The sequence below is a fragment of the Pithys albifrons genome, chromosome 14, assembly GCF_047495875.1.
Source record: "Pithys albifrons albifrons isolate INPA30051 chromosome 14, PitAlb_v1, whole genome shotgun sequence".
NCBI lineage: Eukaryota > Metazoa > Chordata > Aves > Passeriformes > Thamnophilidae > Pithys > Pithys albifrons.
The window spans coordinates 8,177,415-8,192,712 of NC_092471.1; the positions used below are offsets into that span (position 1 = coordinate 8,177,415).

A 15,298-nucleotide genomic window follows, 5' to 3' on the forward strand; every position below is an offset into this window, starting at 1 on the left:
GGCCCTGCATCAATCAGATGATTGTTGTTCCCTCTTTCTTATCTTTCTAAGCCAAACACACTCAGTTATTTTAGGCTTTGTTGTTTGAAAATACTTTTTGGGGAGCATATTTTATAAAAAATTTAAAGCAACCAGTGCATTATCCAGGACCCCAGCTGAGACGAAGCCATTCCTTTTGGTGTGGCAGCAGGGATGTGGCAGGTACCCTATTCCAGAAAACAATTTCCCTGTTTGCAGTGCTGGTGCCATGCCTTGGATTCATTAATCAGCAGGTGATATTCCTGTTGTGTTCCTAGAGCTGCTCAGGGATGTGGCTGTGCCTGAGCTGCTCCCAGCGATGCAGGAAAGAGCTGTTGCTTCCTGGCCCTGCAGCTGGGAAAGTTATGGCTGGGTGAGAAGAGATGTGGATGTTCTCCTGGCAGCTCCAGCCAAGGAAGAGGAGGTGTAATGCAATTGTGTGAAATGTCACAACAGACCAAAGTCCACTGAGGTGAGCCCTGTCTCTGGCATTTCTAGTGAGCTGGGTGTGGGTTCTTGCCTTTTGGACTATGGTGTTTAAAATCCACTGGCAGATCTCTATTCCATGACTTTATCTATCAATCTTCATTTCCTTTCCCCTGAACCCCATCTGAAGATGAACATGACAAAGCCCAAGTAAGAGCAGTCCACAGAGCTATGGACAAAGTGATGCAGAGAGAAGTGTTGCATCCCTTCTCTGCTCTCTCAGAGCCTGCTCCTCTTTTGGGAGTAACTTTGGGAGGGACTGGGGAGGTTTGGGACATTTCTTTGCCCATTGCCAAGGCCCAAAGCAAGCCCCTCATTAGGATAGTAGCTGAACTTGCTGCCAGAATCTCACTGTTTCAGGAGGCTCCACAGAGCACAGCCACAGTACTCAGCTCTCTGTCCTATCCTGCAGGCTGCCCCTGCTCCAGCACCAACAGAAGAAACAAGGGACCAAACCCCAAAGACCTCTGTGAATATTCTCCTTGGAAAAGGGGCAACATGATCTGGGAGAAAGGAGACTTCTTGCCCTGCTCAGACCATCCCAGCAATATCCGGGATACCTGGTAGGCTGAAGAAGACCCTGAGCCAATGCAATACCATCCAGCCTAACATGGGGTCAGATGCACTCGGTGAACTGAAGTCCTCCCTGAATGCAGGATGGTGGCAGCAGGGTCCAGAGTACTTAAAATCAAGGGCAGAGTGGGCTGAGCAAGCAGCCCTGGAGCAGAACTCACTGCAATGTGGTGCTGCTCAGACCCCACCACGTTCCAATGCTGCTGCTCAGGGTCTCCTCCCTGCCTGCTACTACAGCTGCACTCCCCCTTCACACTTTCTGCACTTTCCAACTGAATTTGAACATTGCTCCAACTCTAAAAGATAAGGAGGACATACATACCAGGCAGAAGGTTGGCACTGGCTCAGAGCAGGAGCCAGGATTGCTCCACCACATGGGTGCTGGTGGTCCCCATGTGTGATGCTCCAGCTGGCCCAAAGTCACCTCCAGAAGGAGGTGAGTGGGGCTGAAATAGGTTTCTCATCTGCTCAGACAGGGCATCTCTTCTGCTTACAGCAACAATCTCCATGTCTCCAGAAAGCCTTGCTTGTCCAATGTCTCTTCTGGCTGTCCTTTACTCTTCTATCCCCAAAAAAGTCTGTGTTTCCCTCTGCTGGCTCCATGTTGTCTGCATGGATGGCTCTATAGGGTGGCCAGAGACCCTGGCTGACCTACCAGTCTCCTTCCTTCATGCCACGGTTGTGAAACAAACTTTTCTTCAGCCCACAACCCGACTGACCAGTGCCCAGCTTCTAATAGCATCCATGGAGCCCAGGGTCAGTGTCCCTGGCACATCAGGAAAGCCCATGGCAGGAAGAGCTTCTTCTGGAGTCTGGGACCTCCTCCATTGCACCTTCATATGTCCTTCCTGCCAGACCAGTGCCCCTGCTGTGTTCCCAGTTCAATATATGGCAGCAGAGACATTTTAAGCTGCAGAGGGAAGGTGCACTCAGCTCCCCCCCCCCCCCCCCCCCAGATGATTTGTACGTGACACTGCCCTCCTCCTGTGACAAAGAGCTGAGACCCCGGGGCTGTGAGCAGCACTGGAAATTTGGTCCTTGACACAGTGCGGGCACACAGGGTACAGCCATCCCCTCCCAGCACTGGGGGAGGATGGGCTGGGCTGCTTTGTGAAGCAGCTTCACACGGAAAAGCAGATTGGCTTTAACCTTTAGGCTTCTTTTTGTCCTGGTTAGCAGAAGAGTAATATATTTTTTTGTAGCTAAAAAGCTCTATATTCTTCCTCACTACACCCCAGATGACAAGCTATATGTATGCCCTGACAGCTTCTGTCCTGACATCCCCAGGAATATTTGGGAAGTGTAAGAGAGGCCACGGCAAACAGCCTGGAGTGATTTACAGTGGATGTTTCACTGGAAAATGGGAAGGGAGAACAAGCAAAATCTCTGCAGCACTAACTGTGGCTTTTTGGGTTTGCTGAGATATGTTTCTCTTGCTCTGGGTTCCACAGGATCGTGTGGTTGTGACTTTCCAGCTGCAGCAATAACGATCCCTTATGGCAGTCCAGTGCCTGCCTTTGACTCTGCTCAGCACATTTACTTCTGCAAGTGAGGGCTCCTGCCCAAATGCTTCCTCCCGAGTGCTCAGTGAGGGGTCTCTGCAGGGCGAGGGTGGCCAAAGAGGTCAGACAGGACACTGAAGCCCCACAGCAGCGGGAGCAGAGAAGCAGCACAAGTGCAAGTTCCAGACACCCACTGCAGTGGGGGGAGGCTGCACTCTGCAGCCTGAGCTGACCTCAGAGGTCTGAGCGTGGGCAGCTGCTCTGGCACTCAGAGCATGAGCTACTGAGAGGGAGAGTTGAGCTTTTCAGGTGTGAAACCAGAACCAGGTTTTCTCAAACTCTTGTGAGACTTCACTAAGCTGCTAAACCACAGTGAAAGCTGGGAATTAGGAGCAGATTCTCCTCTGCCTCTCCAGGAAGGACTCACAACTGGTTTCAAGTTCAGTTGGAAACTTTTCCCAGTCTCCGGTAGAGTCCATCAGCCCATCCTCACTAGTGAACAGGACCTGATCTGCCCACCTCATGGAGCCAGCATAGCTGCCAGCCAGCTGCTCTCCCAGTGCACCTTAACCAGAGCAGGGAAAAGGTGACACTCACTGCTTGGTGACTTTGGCAGCAGAGATACTCAGCTCCTCTTCCATGAGCCTGGAGCACAAAGTGTGCGCTCACTTCAGCCTCGCATTGCTCACCACCAGCTGTAAAGGCTCAGTGTTTATCTCAGCCCTATTAGTGCCAATCTTTTCCCTATTACTACACCCATAAGTCACAGGTGGACAACATCCTTTATTGCCGTGGTGATATTTAAACCAGTGGAGGAATCAGTATTTTGTTTTAAGCTTGATTTTAGGCAGTCTGTTCCTTTGCTGCAGCCTCCACTCCACATCTGTGACTGCAGCCTTCTCCATCCAGCTGAGAGGGAAATTATGTGTGCAAGAGGAGTCAGGGCTCCTTTCCCAGCACGCTGCTCACATCGCTAGGACTGCCGTGCCTGCTGCACACTCAGCCACAGGCTCAAGGATGCTGCACCTGAAAGTCCAGTTTCTGGATGACTCCCAGAAGATCTTTGTAGTTGATGTAAGTGTGTATCATGTTCTTATTGGGGTTTTTTGGTGTTATTTGTTGAAGTTGTTGCTGCTCTCAAGTACTGCATGGTTTCTGATAGCTTCAGATTTTCAGCTAAAAAAAATCCCCCAAAACAACCAACTAAATAAAAAAACCCAACCTTAAATTCAAAATGAGAGGTTATACTACTAATTGCTAAGTGTCATTTGGCATCAATACACTCCTATTCTCGCCCGTTATTGACATTATTTATAAAGAAAGATGAATGGCTTTCACTTATCTGGTGCCATCTTTTAGAAATCAGTTAATATGAAGTGATGCTCTTGACAAGTGTTGAGTTCTTTTCTCATTTGTCTGGTTGCCAGTATAAACATTTAGCAAAGAAGTAAAATTTGGGAACAGAATAAAAATAGCATATTTATCCAAACTATCCCTGGTGAGAAAAATCTGTCTTGGTCTCTTCCTGGGCATTCAGTTGAAAAGAAAACTGTGGTTTTGTGAACAGCTGGAGAAAATAACTCACCATATCTTATTTCCTGCATAACAGTGTCCCACAGCACATTGTGATTAATAATTTATATTTAACAATGAAGCAATTTTTAGATGCTAAGTATTAATAGCTATGGGGTTAGACTTATATATATGTGAATAGATAACTGAAACTTGATGTATCTTGACTATGTGTTAGAAACATCTTTTTACAAGTGTGATTGCACATTTGCTGTTGGATAGGGTTTGATAATCATAGTAGCTAATTGAATTAGGTAATTCAAGTAGATTTGTACTAGTACTTACCTGCATCTCCTGTGGGACCAGAGTGTTTAATATAAATTGCTTTTTCCAACTTCTGTTAGATTTCTTCTGCTGTCCTGTTCTGTGGTTTATAGCACAGCCTGAGAACTGCTCTCTCAGATGCACAGCTCCGTTTCTTTGCAGTAGTATTTTACACAAAAAAGAATTGTAAAGCAATTCCACCTATTAGCACAGTATGAAAATTGTTTAGTTTATTTAATTAATGTATCTTAGACCTAGAGTCAGCTTAATAATGAGACTAGTCATTTTCCAGTGCCTTTATTTTTTTTTCCCCATTGATTAGATCAGGTCATAGTAAGAGACAATTTAAAAGATGTTGCTGGTACAATGTTGCTGCATTTTTTTCTATCTCTGTTTTCTTATTTGCTCAAAACACAGCATTATAGCTCTGCACGACACATTATTGCAGCAAATAGCTTCCATTAGAGGAATTCCTGGTCATTTCCTTTTTAAGCATGGAATAGTATTGGAAACCCCTTTTAGGCATTTCATGCATTTGCTGCTCTATGGGTACAATAAATGAGTAGTTGAATTAGTGACTTCTCCAGTATAAAAGGACTGCTTTGGGCTAAGTTTTGAGCAGATATTTTAAGCAACTCTTCCTAAACCCCTCCTGACTTGAGAAAGCTCTTTTGAATGTGATGTTCTTCAGCATTACGGGAGTGAAAAGGACAAAAGAGAGAAAACACAGTGGGTCTGATTCCCCCTCCACCTCACACTCAGCCTGTGCATCTCTGCCTGCCTCATGTGGGTGTCATGGCTGACAGCATGTGCAGTGAGGTCTCATTTCCAGTTTTCTTTGCATGGGAATGAGTTCCTCTCCTGGTGGATGCTGACCCAGGAAGGCTTCTGCCTCCATATTCATCCATGTCAGCAGCCAGGACCTGACAGCTTCTCCGTAGCTGTTGATTTCCCAGGATTTCCTTCAGTTGAGTGCTGGAGGTGGTTCCCAGCATAATACTGGGCAAACCAGGTCTAAGCCCCAAGAGCAGGGGAAGGAAGAGACCTGGCATATCTCTAAATGCCCCCTGTTGTGCCCTTCCTGCTGAACACATCAGGGCTGAGCCATGGAGTGGATGGGATCTCGCTGGGATGCTGCCAGCCGTGCCAGTGAGCCCTGTGCCTCTCACTGGGAGGGCACCAGGATCCCCTGCCCCAGTGCCCACCTGTAGGGACAGTCACAGCTCAGCCTTTAATGGTTTTGTGCATGGAGAAAAGATATTGCAAAGCTGCCTCCTTTCTCTCTCCCATTCCAGATACCTAGAGCTGTGACCCTTCATGTGTTCTCACTGATAAGTCAGTCTCTTCTCTGGAAAGTGTTTAAACAAAGCAGTCCCGAGCCTGGACAGCTTCCAGAGCCCTCTCTCCACAGCATAGAAAGGACAAACCACTTTGCAGCCTGGGCAGACAAAGCCTGGGCATCTCTGGTGGTGGAATTTGCTACAGGGCAAGATTCAGTGGGAGGAAAAAACCAGAAAAGGCAAACCAAACAAGCTCAGTAAAACTAATGGCTAAGGCTGAGGGAAGGGCAAAGTCTCCTGTGGTCATGTGTCCTTTGCAAAGGTGGGAATTCATTGCCAGGTGGTGTGCAGGGCTGGCAACAGGGGAGGGAGGGCACAGCGAGCCTTGGGGCTGGTGGCTTTTGGGGGTTGGCGGCTTTTGGGGGTTGGCATTGTGTGCCAGCTGCAGCATGTCTGACAGGGGGGAAATCCAAGGTGGTGGGAAAAGATCACACCAAATCCCACAAGCTGTTGCTCACCCCTAAACCCTAGACCTGGGTACAGCAGACCATGCTACGGGGAATGCTGCAGAAATGGGCTTTGCCATTGGTGTGCAGGTGCTGCCAGAGTCTCTTTGAGGAGGGAGTTGGCTGTATGTCCCATATGTTACTGTCTCTGGATGTGCCTCTGTTTTTCTGATCCTGCTCACAGTCCCAGCTGCTTTCACCAAGGAGAGTAGGGGCAAGCACAGCCTCTCCTTTCCACCATCTTCTCCTTAGGGCTTTCTGCCTGTGGGTCCTAACCTGGCCCTGCAACATCAGGGGCACATTTAGGGTTGGAAATGGGGCCAACAATCCCACACATCAGTCTCCTGCCATGCCCTGCACTCCTCCAGCACAGCACCCACTTCTCTTACCTGGTGCTGTGCGGGTCTGATGCTGCTGAGCACAACTGTGCCCCAGTGCTTGTGGCAGCACTGGCTGGGGCCTCAGTACCCCCAAATCCAAGATGGGACACCTGCAAGCAACACTGTGCAAGAGAAAGGCCCTGCTTCTAAAGCAGCCCCTGCAGCAGCAAGGCTGTGTCTCCCAGGGAGCAGGTTTTCCTGGGTTTGGGGCTGCTCCTCTCCCAGTGCCTGCCCCGGGCAGTGCTGGGCTTGGAGAAGAGTGGGTCGCTCCCAGCAGACATGTGGTGGGTAATAACCCAGTAAGAGATGCTTGTCTTTCCTGGCTGCCTGACAAAGGCCAAGACCTTTCATGCTACAAAATTCTAACTTGGAAATAAACATTTATAATTGTTTTAATTACCCTTGTGATCCAGTAATTTCGAGGAGAACCGGGAGTGCTGCAGAGCAAATGCTGTTATTACGCTATCACTTTTCCCCAGCCTTTCAGCACAGAGCCAACAATTTCATCTCAGGAGAAGCCCTGAAAGGTGGTTATTAGTGTGCATCACCACCAGCAGCTGGGTCCCTCCCGTCCCTGGTGGGAACAGCCACTGCCACAGGGAGCAGCACTGCCTTTCCCTCCATCACCCAAAATACCATAATTTAGCAGCTGTCTAACCTGGCCTCTCTGCTCTGGCTTGCTTTTGCAATAACCTACATTTCCTTTTGGTCTGCTTTTCACAAGCTGATGAAGGAGTAGCAGGGTATTTGTTGGTGTGGGTCACTGCCAGGTTCATTTCTGGTGCTTTCTGGAACATTTTCCAAGGTCGGGAAATGTCCTGACTTGTTCTCCAGCTGTGTCACACAGCACAGCAACAAGCCAAGCAAAACACCCTGCAAGTGTTTCTGTTTACCAGGAATAACTACAGCCTGGCCTCCCTTATCAGCATGTACTGCCACTTAATTCATATTGCTGAAGCACAAGGATGACCCAGGGCCCATGGCACAGGATCTCTGCAGGCTCCTGTTGCTGTTAATTACCATTAACCATAATAGTAACTTGTCCCTGGCAATCTGGTCACCAGCTGTTGGGGCACACGGGCTTGCTGCACAGGTTTGAGGTCTGCTCCCGTTGGCTGTTTAGGCTCTTAACTAAGCACGTTTGCCATGGCTGTCCGTGGTTCAGGTGGATGCTCATTCCAGGGATCACTCACTGCTTTGCCAGGGACAGAGCTGCCCAGACAGTGATGGTTGCAAAAGGTGAGTTGAAAGCAGGATTTCTTTCCTCTTACTTTCTCTTGGTTTGTATTCCTTAATAAAAGCAAGAAGTGATGGGAAGGAATCTGATTTCCAAAAACAGGGAACACAGGATACAGTTCTTGTGCCCCACATTTATTGAGTAAGATTTTGCTGCAGCACAACCAGGAAAGGGGTGAAGGCAGGGAGCTGAAACTCCCCATCTCACTGAAATTCCATCACGGCTGCTGTCAGCACTGGCTAACCCTCTGCTCTGTGCTGTGCTTGTTTGGTAGCAAAAATCCTGTGGAAAAGGGCTGTTCAACCTCACCTGCAGCCACCTCAACCTTGTGGAGAAAGAGTACTTTGGGCTGGAGTTTTGCAGCCAGGCTGGGAACCAGGTGAGTGCAGCTGGCAGTGTGGATCCTGGAGCTGCAAGTGCTGCATCCTTGCAGCCATGGACCACATAGATGGGGACTTGTTAGCACCTCCCTGAAATATGAGATGGAAAACTTAAACAGGAAGTTTTGTTATTATGGCAAAAGAATCCTGAAAATGGCAGTTAGAAGGGGAGCCACAAGCCTGTTGGCAAAGCCCCAGTGATATCCATTGCCCAAGGGGTTTATCCATAGCCTTCCATGTGGGGCTGTGCAGTGGGACACTCACTGCAGCAGCCAAGCTGACCAACAGTTTTGTGTTGCATTCCAGCATGATACTGCTGTTTTTATTCCCAGCCCCTTGTGCTCTTTATTTACCCACTTCTTCACTGCCTTGTTTCAGGTCTGGTTGGAACCACTAAAACCCATCACAAAGCAAGTCAAAAGTAAGTATTTCAAGAATAAAATTCTTCTAAATCACTACCAGTGACAGACTAGCATAGACACGTTCATGTAGTTTGGGGACTGGTTTCCAGTGCTTACCTGAGCTCATTTTATAGGGTGAGCCTTAGCAGGATTGTTTGCAAGGACACTTCAGTTCACACAAAATCCTGTGAAAATATTGCTGTCTTTGCAATCTGGTATCTGCACCATTTTATGCTTGAGCTGTTAATAACCTGACAGCTTGGTGGAGGAGCAGGGGTGGCTGCCTGGCCGTGCTGGCAGCATGGCAGGCAGTGCTCCTGCATGCCCTCCTTTCCCCTTTGCAGCTCCCAGCAGCCCAGACCTGTGTGAGAGAGGTGACTCCTGTACCTCACAGGCTCTGCTGCTCCTCCCCTGCCCCACTGAGGTGTTAAAGAGCCTGACCTGCATTCAGGCTCAGTATCACCTGTTATGGCCATGGTGTTAACATAGTGCCCCTTGCAGCGTATACCTGTTTCCATCCCTGCAGTCAACCCAAAACATTTGCCCCAGTGACCAGGAGGTGACCGAGAGCATGAGGCCATGACCCCAGTATTTGCCATTGAGAGGCTGCAGAACAGAGTTTGCAGGAATTCCCCTGAAAGGGGAAAGCCTGATAAAAAGCCTTGTTTCTGGGTGCACCACAAATGGAATTATTTCAGACACCAATTTCTTTTACCATTTGCCTTCTGGCCTGTCGCTCTGAGCCAACCCACAGTGTTCTGGGACAGTTGGTGCCTATATAATCGCTTCCCTCCCTCCATGCACTTTGCCTTGGGCTTGGCTCCTTGCTGTCACTCATCCCGCAAAAAATACTCTGCCCAAGCAGCCTCTGGCAGAGCTGTTTCATCCCAAGTTCTTGAAGTCCTGAGTTTAACACACAGACCTGCTGGTGGCAATTGCACAAGGGCTCTGGCCACAATTCTGGCACTGCTCTGTGGAAACCCCTCCTAGCAGGAGTTTTCCATATTTAAAGAATTGCTGGGGCATTTTCTCTTTAGTATTATTTAGGTGTCCAAATCCCTATTTGTATCCATTGGTAACAGTAGGCACCTGGGCAGGCTGTTTCTGGGGAGCAGGCTAGAGTTCCTGATGTTCAGGGCTTCCAGCCCAGATTTGTAAGGGTCCAGATTAATTTACACTGTAAGGAAGACAGCATATGGGAAGAGAGTTGTAATTGTTCCCAATAGACATGTAAAAGAAAACTTATGAAGATGTTGTGTTTTAAGATCCTAAGGAGGTTCTTTTCAAATTTATGGTGAAATTTTTCCCAGTGGACCCCGGCCACCTGAGAGAAGAGCTGACCAGGTACAGCACTTGTTCTATTACTTTCTTATTGCACAGTTCCATGTTTTTGCAGTTGCAAAATATGTGTTAATTCTATATCTTCATCCCCCCCCAACCTGTCTGTGAGTAGTGGTTATTCTAAGTATTGAAAGAGTTCAGTACTGTACAAAAAACCCAGAGAGTATCTTTTCTTGATCCTCTGTTTTTAAACACATTCCACTTGAAGGATCAGTCATCTTAGGAGGCTGCAATTTGTTTACTGCCAAATGCTTTAGCAGTGGGCACCAAGTCTGACTGCTCAGTCTAGCTCCTGCTTCAAGCTGTGTTCTGAAAGAACAACTTTATTTTTAAAAATTACACTGTTAGCTCTTACATTTTAGAGAAAGCATTGTAAACAGGAACTGAGAATAAAACTAAGACACTGCTTCTGCAGAATGCCCCAAGAGATGCAAATGCCCCCCAAAACAGAAAAGAATGTTGTCTCTGAAACCTACTAATGAGTATTTCAATGACAGGGACATACTGGTCATACTGGGGCACAACTGCAGGGGCTGTGTGCTCCTCCTGTGACCCTGCTGATATGCATCCCATGGGCTGAGAGATGGGAACCAGCAATGTCCTCATGGCTCAGCCCAGCACTCAGCATCCCCCAGGGCATGCTCCTGTCCCCCTCCACAGGTACCTCTTCACCCTCCAGATCAAGAAGGACCTGGCACAGGGGCGGCTGCCCTGCAGTGACAAGAGTGCGGCGCTGCTCGTCTCCCACCTGTTGCAGTGTAAGGGCAAGGAAGTGCCTGCAGGGATGGTGCCCCTTCCCCGGGGATGGGCCTTTGGCTGTGTAGCCAGGGCTTCTTGCTGCATTTACCCCTCACAGTCTAATCCATGCTCTACCCACGTTCCCCAAAGCGGAGCTGGGCGACTTCCATGAGGAGACAGACCAGCAGCACCTGGCTACACACAGGTACCTGCCCAATCAGGAGTACTTGGACAACAAGATTATGCACTACCACCGGAGACACAGGTAAGGGCTGCTCCATGTCATGGTCACCCACCCAAATCACCTGATGGACACCTGCTGACAGGACTGTTCCCATCAGCAGGCTGGGCTGGCACTGAAGTGGGTGTGGTGCCAGCATGTGCACATCCAAAATTAAATTTTTTCAGCCCGTTTCAGTGTCTGCCTTCTCATGCCTGTTCCTTCCTGTATGTTTGTGTTTCCAGAGGGAAGACGCCGGCCGAGTCAGATGTTCAGCTACTGGATGTGGCCAGGAAGCTCGAGATGTATGGGATTCGCCCACACCCTGCCAGTGATGGCGAGGGGACACAAATCAACCTGGCTGTGACGCACATGGGGGTGCTGGTCCTGCGGGTGAGCCCAGGGCTCCGGGGTGGCCTAAACCAGGGACAACCTCTCCAGCTGGGGGGGGGGGACACGACCCTTCTCCCCTCTGTGTGCTCCAAACCCTCCAAAATCCTGCAAGAGGGAATATGCTGCACAGACCTCAGGTTGTGGGGGTGTTGGCTGTGGGGCTCAGCCCCACCATTCCCTCAGCACCCACTGCGTGCCACTGAACCTGCCTTGGCTCTGTTGGCCCTTGTCCCATGAGCACAGCTGTGTAAGAACCACAGGTTACAGGGCTCTGTCACATGTGCTCACCATGTAATCTTCCAGCGAAAATAGCCCCCTCATGTCTGTGCAATTACATAACGCTGTAATCACGGCAGAGCTGCAGAGTAAATACAGAGCTCCTCGCAGCCGGCACGAGGCAGCGCTCACCTCCCACACCGGCTAATTTCAACCTGGGAACGTCTTGCCAGAGCCAAAAAAAAAAAAGCAACCAATAAATCCTAGCTGTGGGTCTGCTAATTAGTGCTGCCAGACCCAGTTATTTATTCAGAGCCATAAACACTCCTCATGCATGATTAGAGCATCAGTGAGCCCATTAAAATCTGGGCTCTCCCAGAAAACTGAGAGGGTCCTGGTGCCACAGTGTGGAGTAATGCAATTTTGGCTGCTTCTCCTGTGTCACCAGTGTTGTGTAGCTGTGTCTGAACTTGTACACAATGATAATAAGGGGTAAGGTACACTTACAGCTTCCTTAAACTGAGTCTAAAGGCATAGGGATCAGCTGAGCTCTGCTACAGTTCCCAGCAATAGAGAGAAGGGTCTTCTTTTGTGGGCTGATTCTGCATTAACTCATGACATTTGAGCTGGGACAGAGAGGATTCCCTGCCTTGACCTTTGTGAGGTTTGTCTTGGCATTTTGGACTCGCACAAAGAGCTTCAGCAGGTAGAGTTAAGTCCTGAACCTCAATTTCCACTTGTAGAACCAACTGGTGGAGGGCAGGGTCAAACAACAAATCCCAGCACCCCTTGTCCAGACCCCAGCAGCACTGAGAGCTGCACTGGAGTCTCATGCAGTATCTTGTGAGCTCAGGTCTTGGCCCATCACATTTCTGTGTTTACAGGTTGCCCTGTCCTGCTGTAATTGCTGTGTTCATCCTTGCAGGGCAATACAAAAATCAACACCTTCAACTGGTCCAAAATTCGCAAACTGAGTTTCAAGAGGAAGCATTTTCTCATCAAGCTCCATGCAAACATCTCTGTAAGTACCGTGCCACAGACAGCTGCTGGGCTCTGGCAGCTGTGGATGGAAGATCAGCCACACAAAGTCCCCAGTTTTGAATTAAATCCATTCCTGCTGCTCTTGGGTGATGCCACTTCCCCTTAAATATGGCATGTGCCACTGTTGTCCCCAATGAGGTGATGTTGCACCTCACAGAGCCACTGGCAGCCCAGAGTGACCCTCTGGAAGTTGAGAATGGAAAACTGCAGAGCCTGGCCCTGAGCCCCTGACACTGCCTTGCCTGTCTCCATCATGCAGGAGCTGTGTAAGGACACACTGGAGTTCACTATGGCAAGTCGGGACACCTGCAAGGCTTTCTGGAAGACCTGTGTGGAGTACCATGCCTTCTTCAGGCTCTCTGAGGAGCCCAAGTCAAAGCCCAAAGCCCTTCTGTGCAGCAAGGGCTCCAGCTTCCGCTACAGGTAAATTCCTAGGGGAAAACCAAACCTCTGGGTCTGAGAAGGGCATGGGGAGGCTCTGAGCCTCCTGTTTGTGTCAGCTTTGGCTGGATGTGAGGGGGTGATGTCCAACAGCTACTTTTCCTGGAGATACCATTGTCTCAGTCTCCTGCTGCACCCTCTCACCTGGGGCATGAGAACTACCCATGGCTGGGGCTGATGGTGCTGCTCACACCTCTCCTTCTATGCTGCAGTGGGAGGACACAGCGGCAGCTGCTGGAGCATGGGAGGAAGGCCAAGATGAAAAGCCTGCCCTTTGAAAGGTACTGGGGGGCACAGAGGGGGGCAGTGCCCCTGACAGGGCTGAGGGGGCAGGCAGAGCCCTCCTGGCCATACACCCACCCATGCTTTTGGCCTGCAGGAAGCACTACACATCCCGCTATGATGAGAGGCAGTGCCGCTCCTCCCCGGACCTCCTGACGGATGTTTCCAAGCAGGTATGTCCCTGTGGTGTCAGCAATAGGTAATGCCATACCCAGGGGAGGCTTGGAATTGCAGCCCCAGCTGTCAGAGCTCAGCTGGAGACCAAGCCAGACCCTCAATTCTGGATGAGTGCTGCCAGCTCTGCTCAGGGCACCCACCCACCCTTCTGCCCTTCTCAGGTGGAGGAGCTGCGCCTGGCCTACGGTAGCCGGAGCTCATACCACGCCAATGGAGTGCATGCCTCCGAGCCCACCCTGGACAGCCGGCGCCGGAGCTCCACCATGGAGGTGACATTCACCGCTGAACTGGAACGCTCCAAGCCTGAAGCATCCCCCACCTTTCTGCCGCACTCCAAAAGCTCCTCTGCCTTCCCCCTGCTCTACGCTGAGCTGGAGATGGAGCGGGCGTGGGAGCCCATTGACCTTTTTGGTGCCAGGAACCCCCTGACATCTTTTCGGCCCCACCACCAGTTCACCGGGAACAACAAAAGCACCTCGGTGGGCAACATGCGGGAGGTGAGCGCACGGCCGTTGGTGTACACGGATGTGCCGTGTCCCCTGCCCATGGCCCCGCAGGTCCCCTTCTACCTGGACAGGGCCCCGCAGTCCCCATGCCCGGCACTGGCACCCAGCGAGGACACAGCAGGAGCAGTCAGTGCATGCGGCCCCATAGCAGCAAAACTGCCCTGGCAGAGCCCGAGTGGGACCCAGGCTGGGGAGTTTGACCACGAGGCTGCGGGCACTGGCATGGTGGGTGAGAACAGGTCCCTGGCTCGCTCCTTTGACTGTGGCCTTCAGGAACAGCCTCCCAAGCGCTCTTGGAGCCAGTCGGACATGAAAACCATCCGCTTCCCCTATGGCTCCGAGTTCAGGCCCCTGGGGCCGTGCCCTGCACTGAGCAGCCGGAAAGCAGGTGTATTTTGGCACGTACCAGCCCAGCAAGGGCTGGCACCAGGGCCACGGCGCTCCACCGAGCGCTACCTGGGCAGCAGCACCGAGTCCAGTGACTCTGACTCAGACCTCCTGGCTGCTGACTACTGCTCCCTGTATGGCCGCGTGCTGCGGTCACCCATGGCCCGGGTAAGGCTGTCCTCCGGCAGCCTCCAGCTGGATGAAGAGGATGAGGAGGTGTCCTTCACCACCAGTGCTGCTGAAAAGGTTTCCAGGGGGCCCTCCAAGTATTTCACCTAGGTGCCTGACATCGGCCAGAGGGAGCAGAGGTGACCCTTGCTGACCCAGGACCACAGAACAGTGACACTCTTGTTTGCTTGCAGCTGATGAAACATTGATGTGCTTGTGTTGTGTGAGCAGTCGAGGATGTGTTGATGGACAACAGGGGTGTTCAGAAGTATTCAATGCCTGCTGGTCTGCCTCTGCCCCACACACGGGGGTTATTGCTTCAGCTAGAGGGGCCAGGGATTGCTTAAAGCCCTGCTAAGACCTTGTGTCCTGCCCAACTTTGTGAGTAGGACACAACCCATCACACCTAGTGCTCAGCTGCTGGAGTCTTCACTGACAGGCGAGGGGGGAAAAGACAAGACTTCTCACAGAACAGTTTATGTTGCTGTTTTTCCCAGCTGCAGGAAAGCACACTGGTAGGAAGGGCATTTGAAGCCCCTTTGGAGAGGAGCAGGATGTTCAAGGAAATCTGATCCAGGAGATGACTCCATGTGGACACAGCCAATGCCCAGAGCCCATCTCCTGCACCTGCCTCACCCCCCTTTGACACAGGGAGCACCTGGCCCTTAGCGACAAGGGGGGCTGTGCACGCTCCTTGCTATGCTTGGAGTCATGGAGGAAGGAAACTGCTCTGTCTTCTCCCCTGCCAGGTTAGAGCATTATCCTCAACAGCCCTTGTACTTCTGGGGT

General features: G+C 50.7%; 1 protein-coding gene across 1 annotated transcript; it reads left to right on the top strand.

Annotated features, from left to right (window-relative positions):
• Window positions 1–3,596: 3,596 nt before the first annotated feature.
• On the top strand, window positions 3,597–14,665 carry FRMD7 (FERM domain containing 7). Its single transcript, XM_071569415.1, has 12 exons — window positions 3,597–3,653; window positions 8,093–8,197; window positions 8,577–8,619; window positions 9,865–9,943; window positions 10,601–10,698; window positions 10,829–10,943; window positions 11,144–11,291; window positions 12,433–12,528; window positions 12,808–12,971; window positions 13,202–13,270; window positions 13,369–13,444; window positions 13,610–14,665. Exons 1-12 carry the CDS (start codon window positions 3,597–3,599, stop codon window positions 14,618–14,620), a joined length of 2,061 nt encoding a protein of 686 aa, XP_071425516.1. The 3' UTR covers window positions 14,621–14,665.
• The last annotated feature ends 633 nt before the right edge of the window (window positions 14,666–15,298 follow it).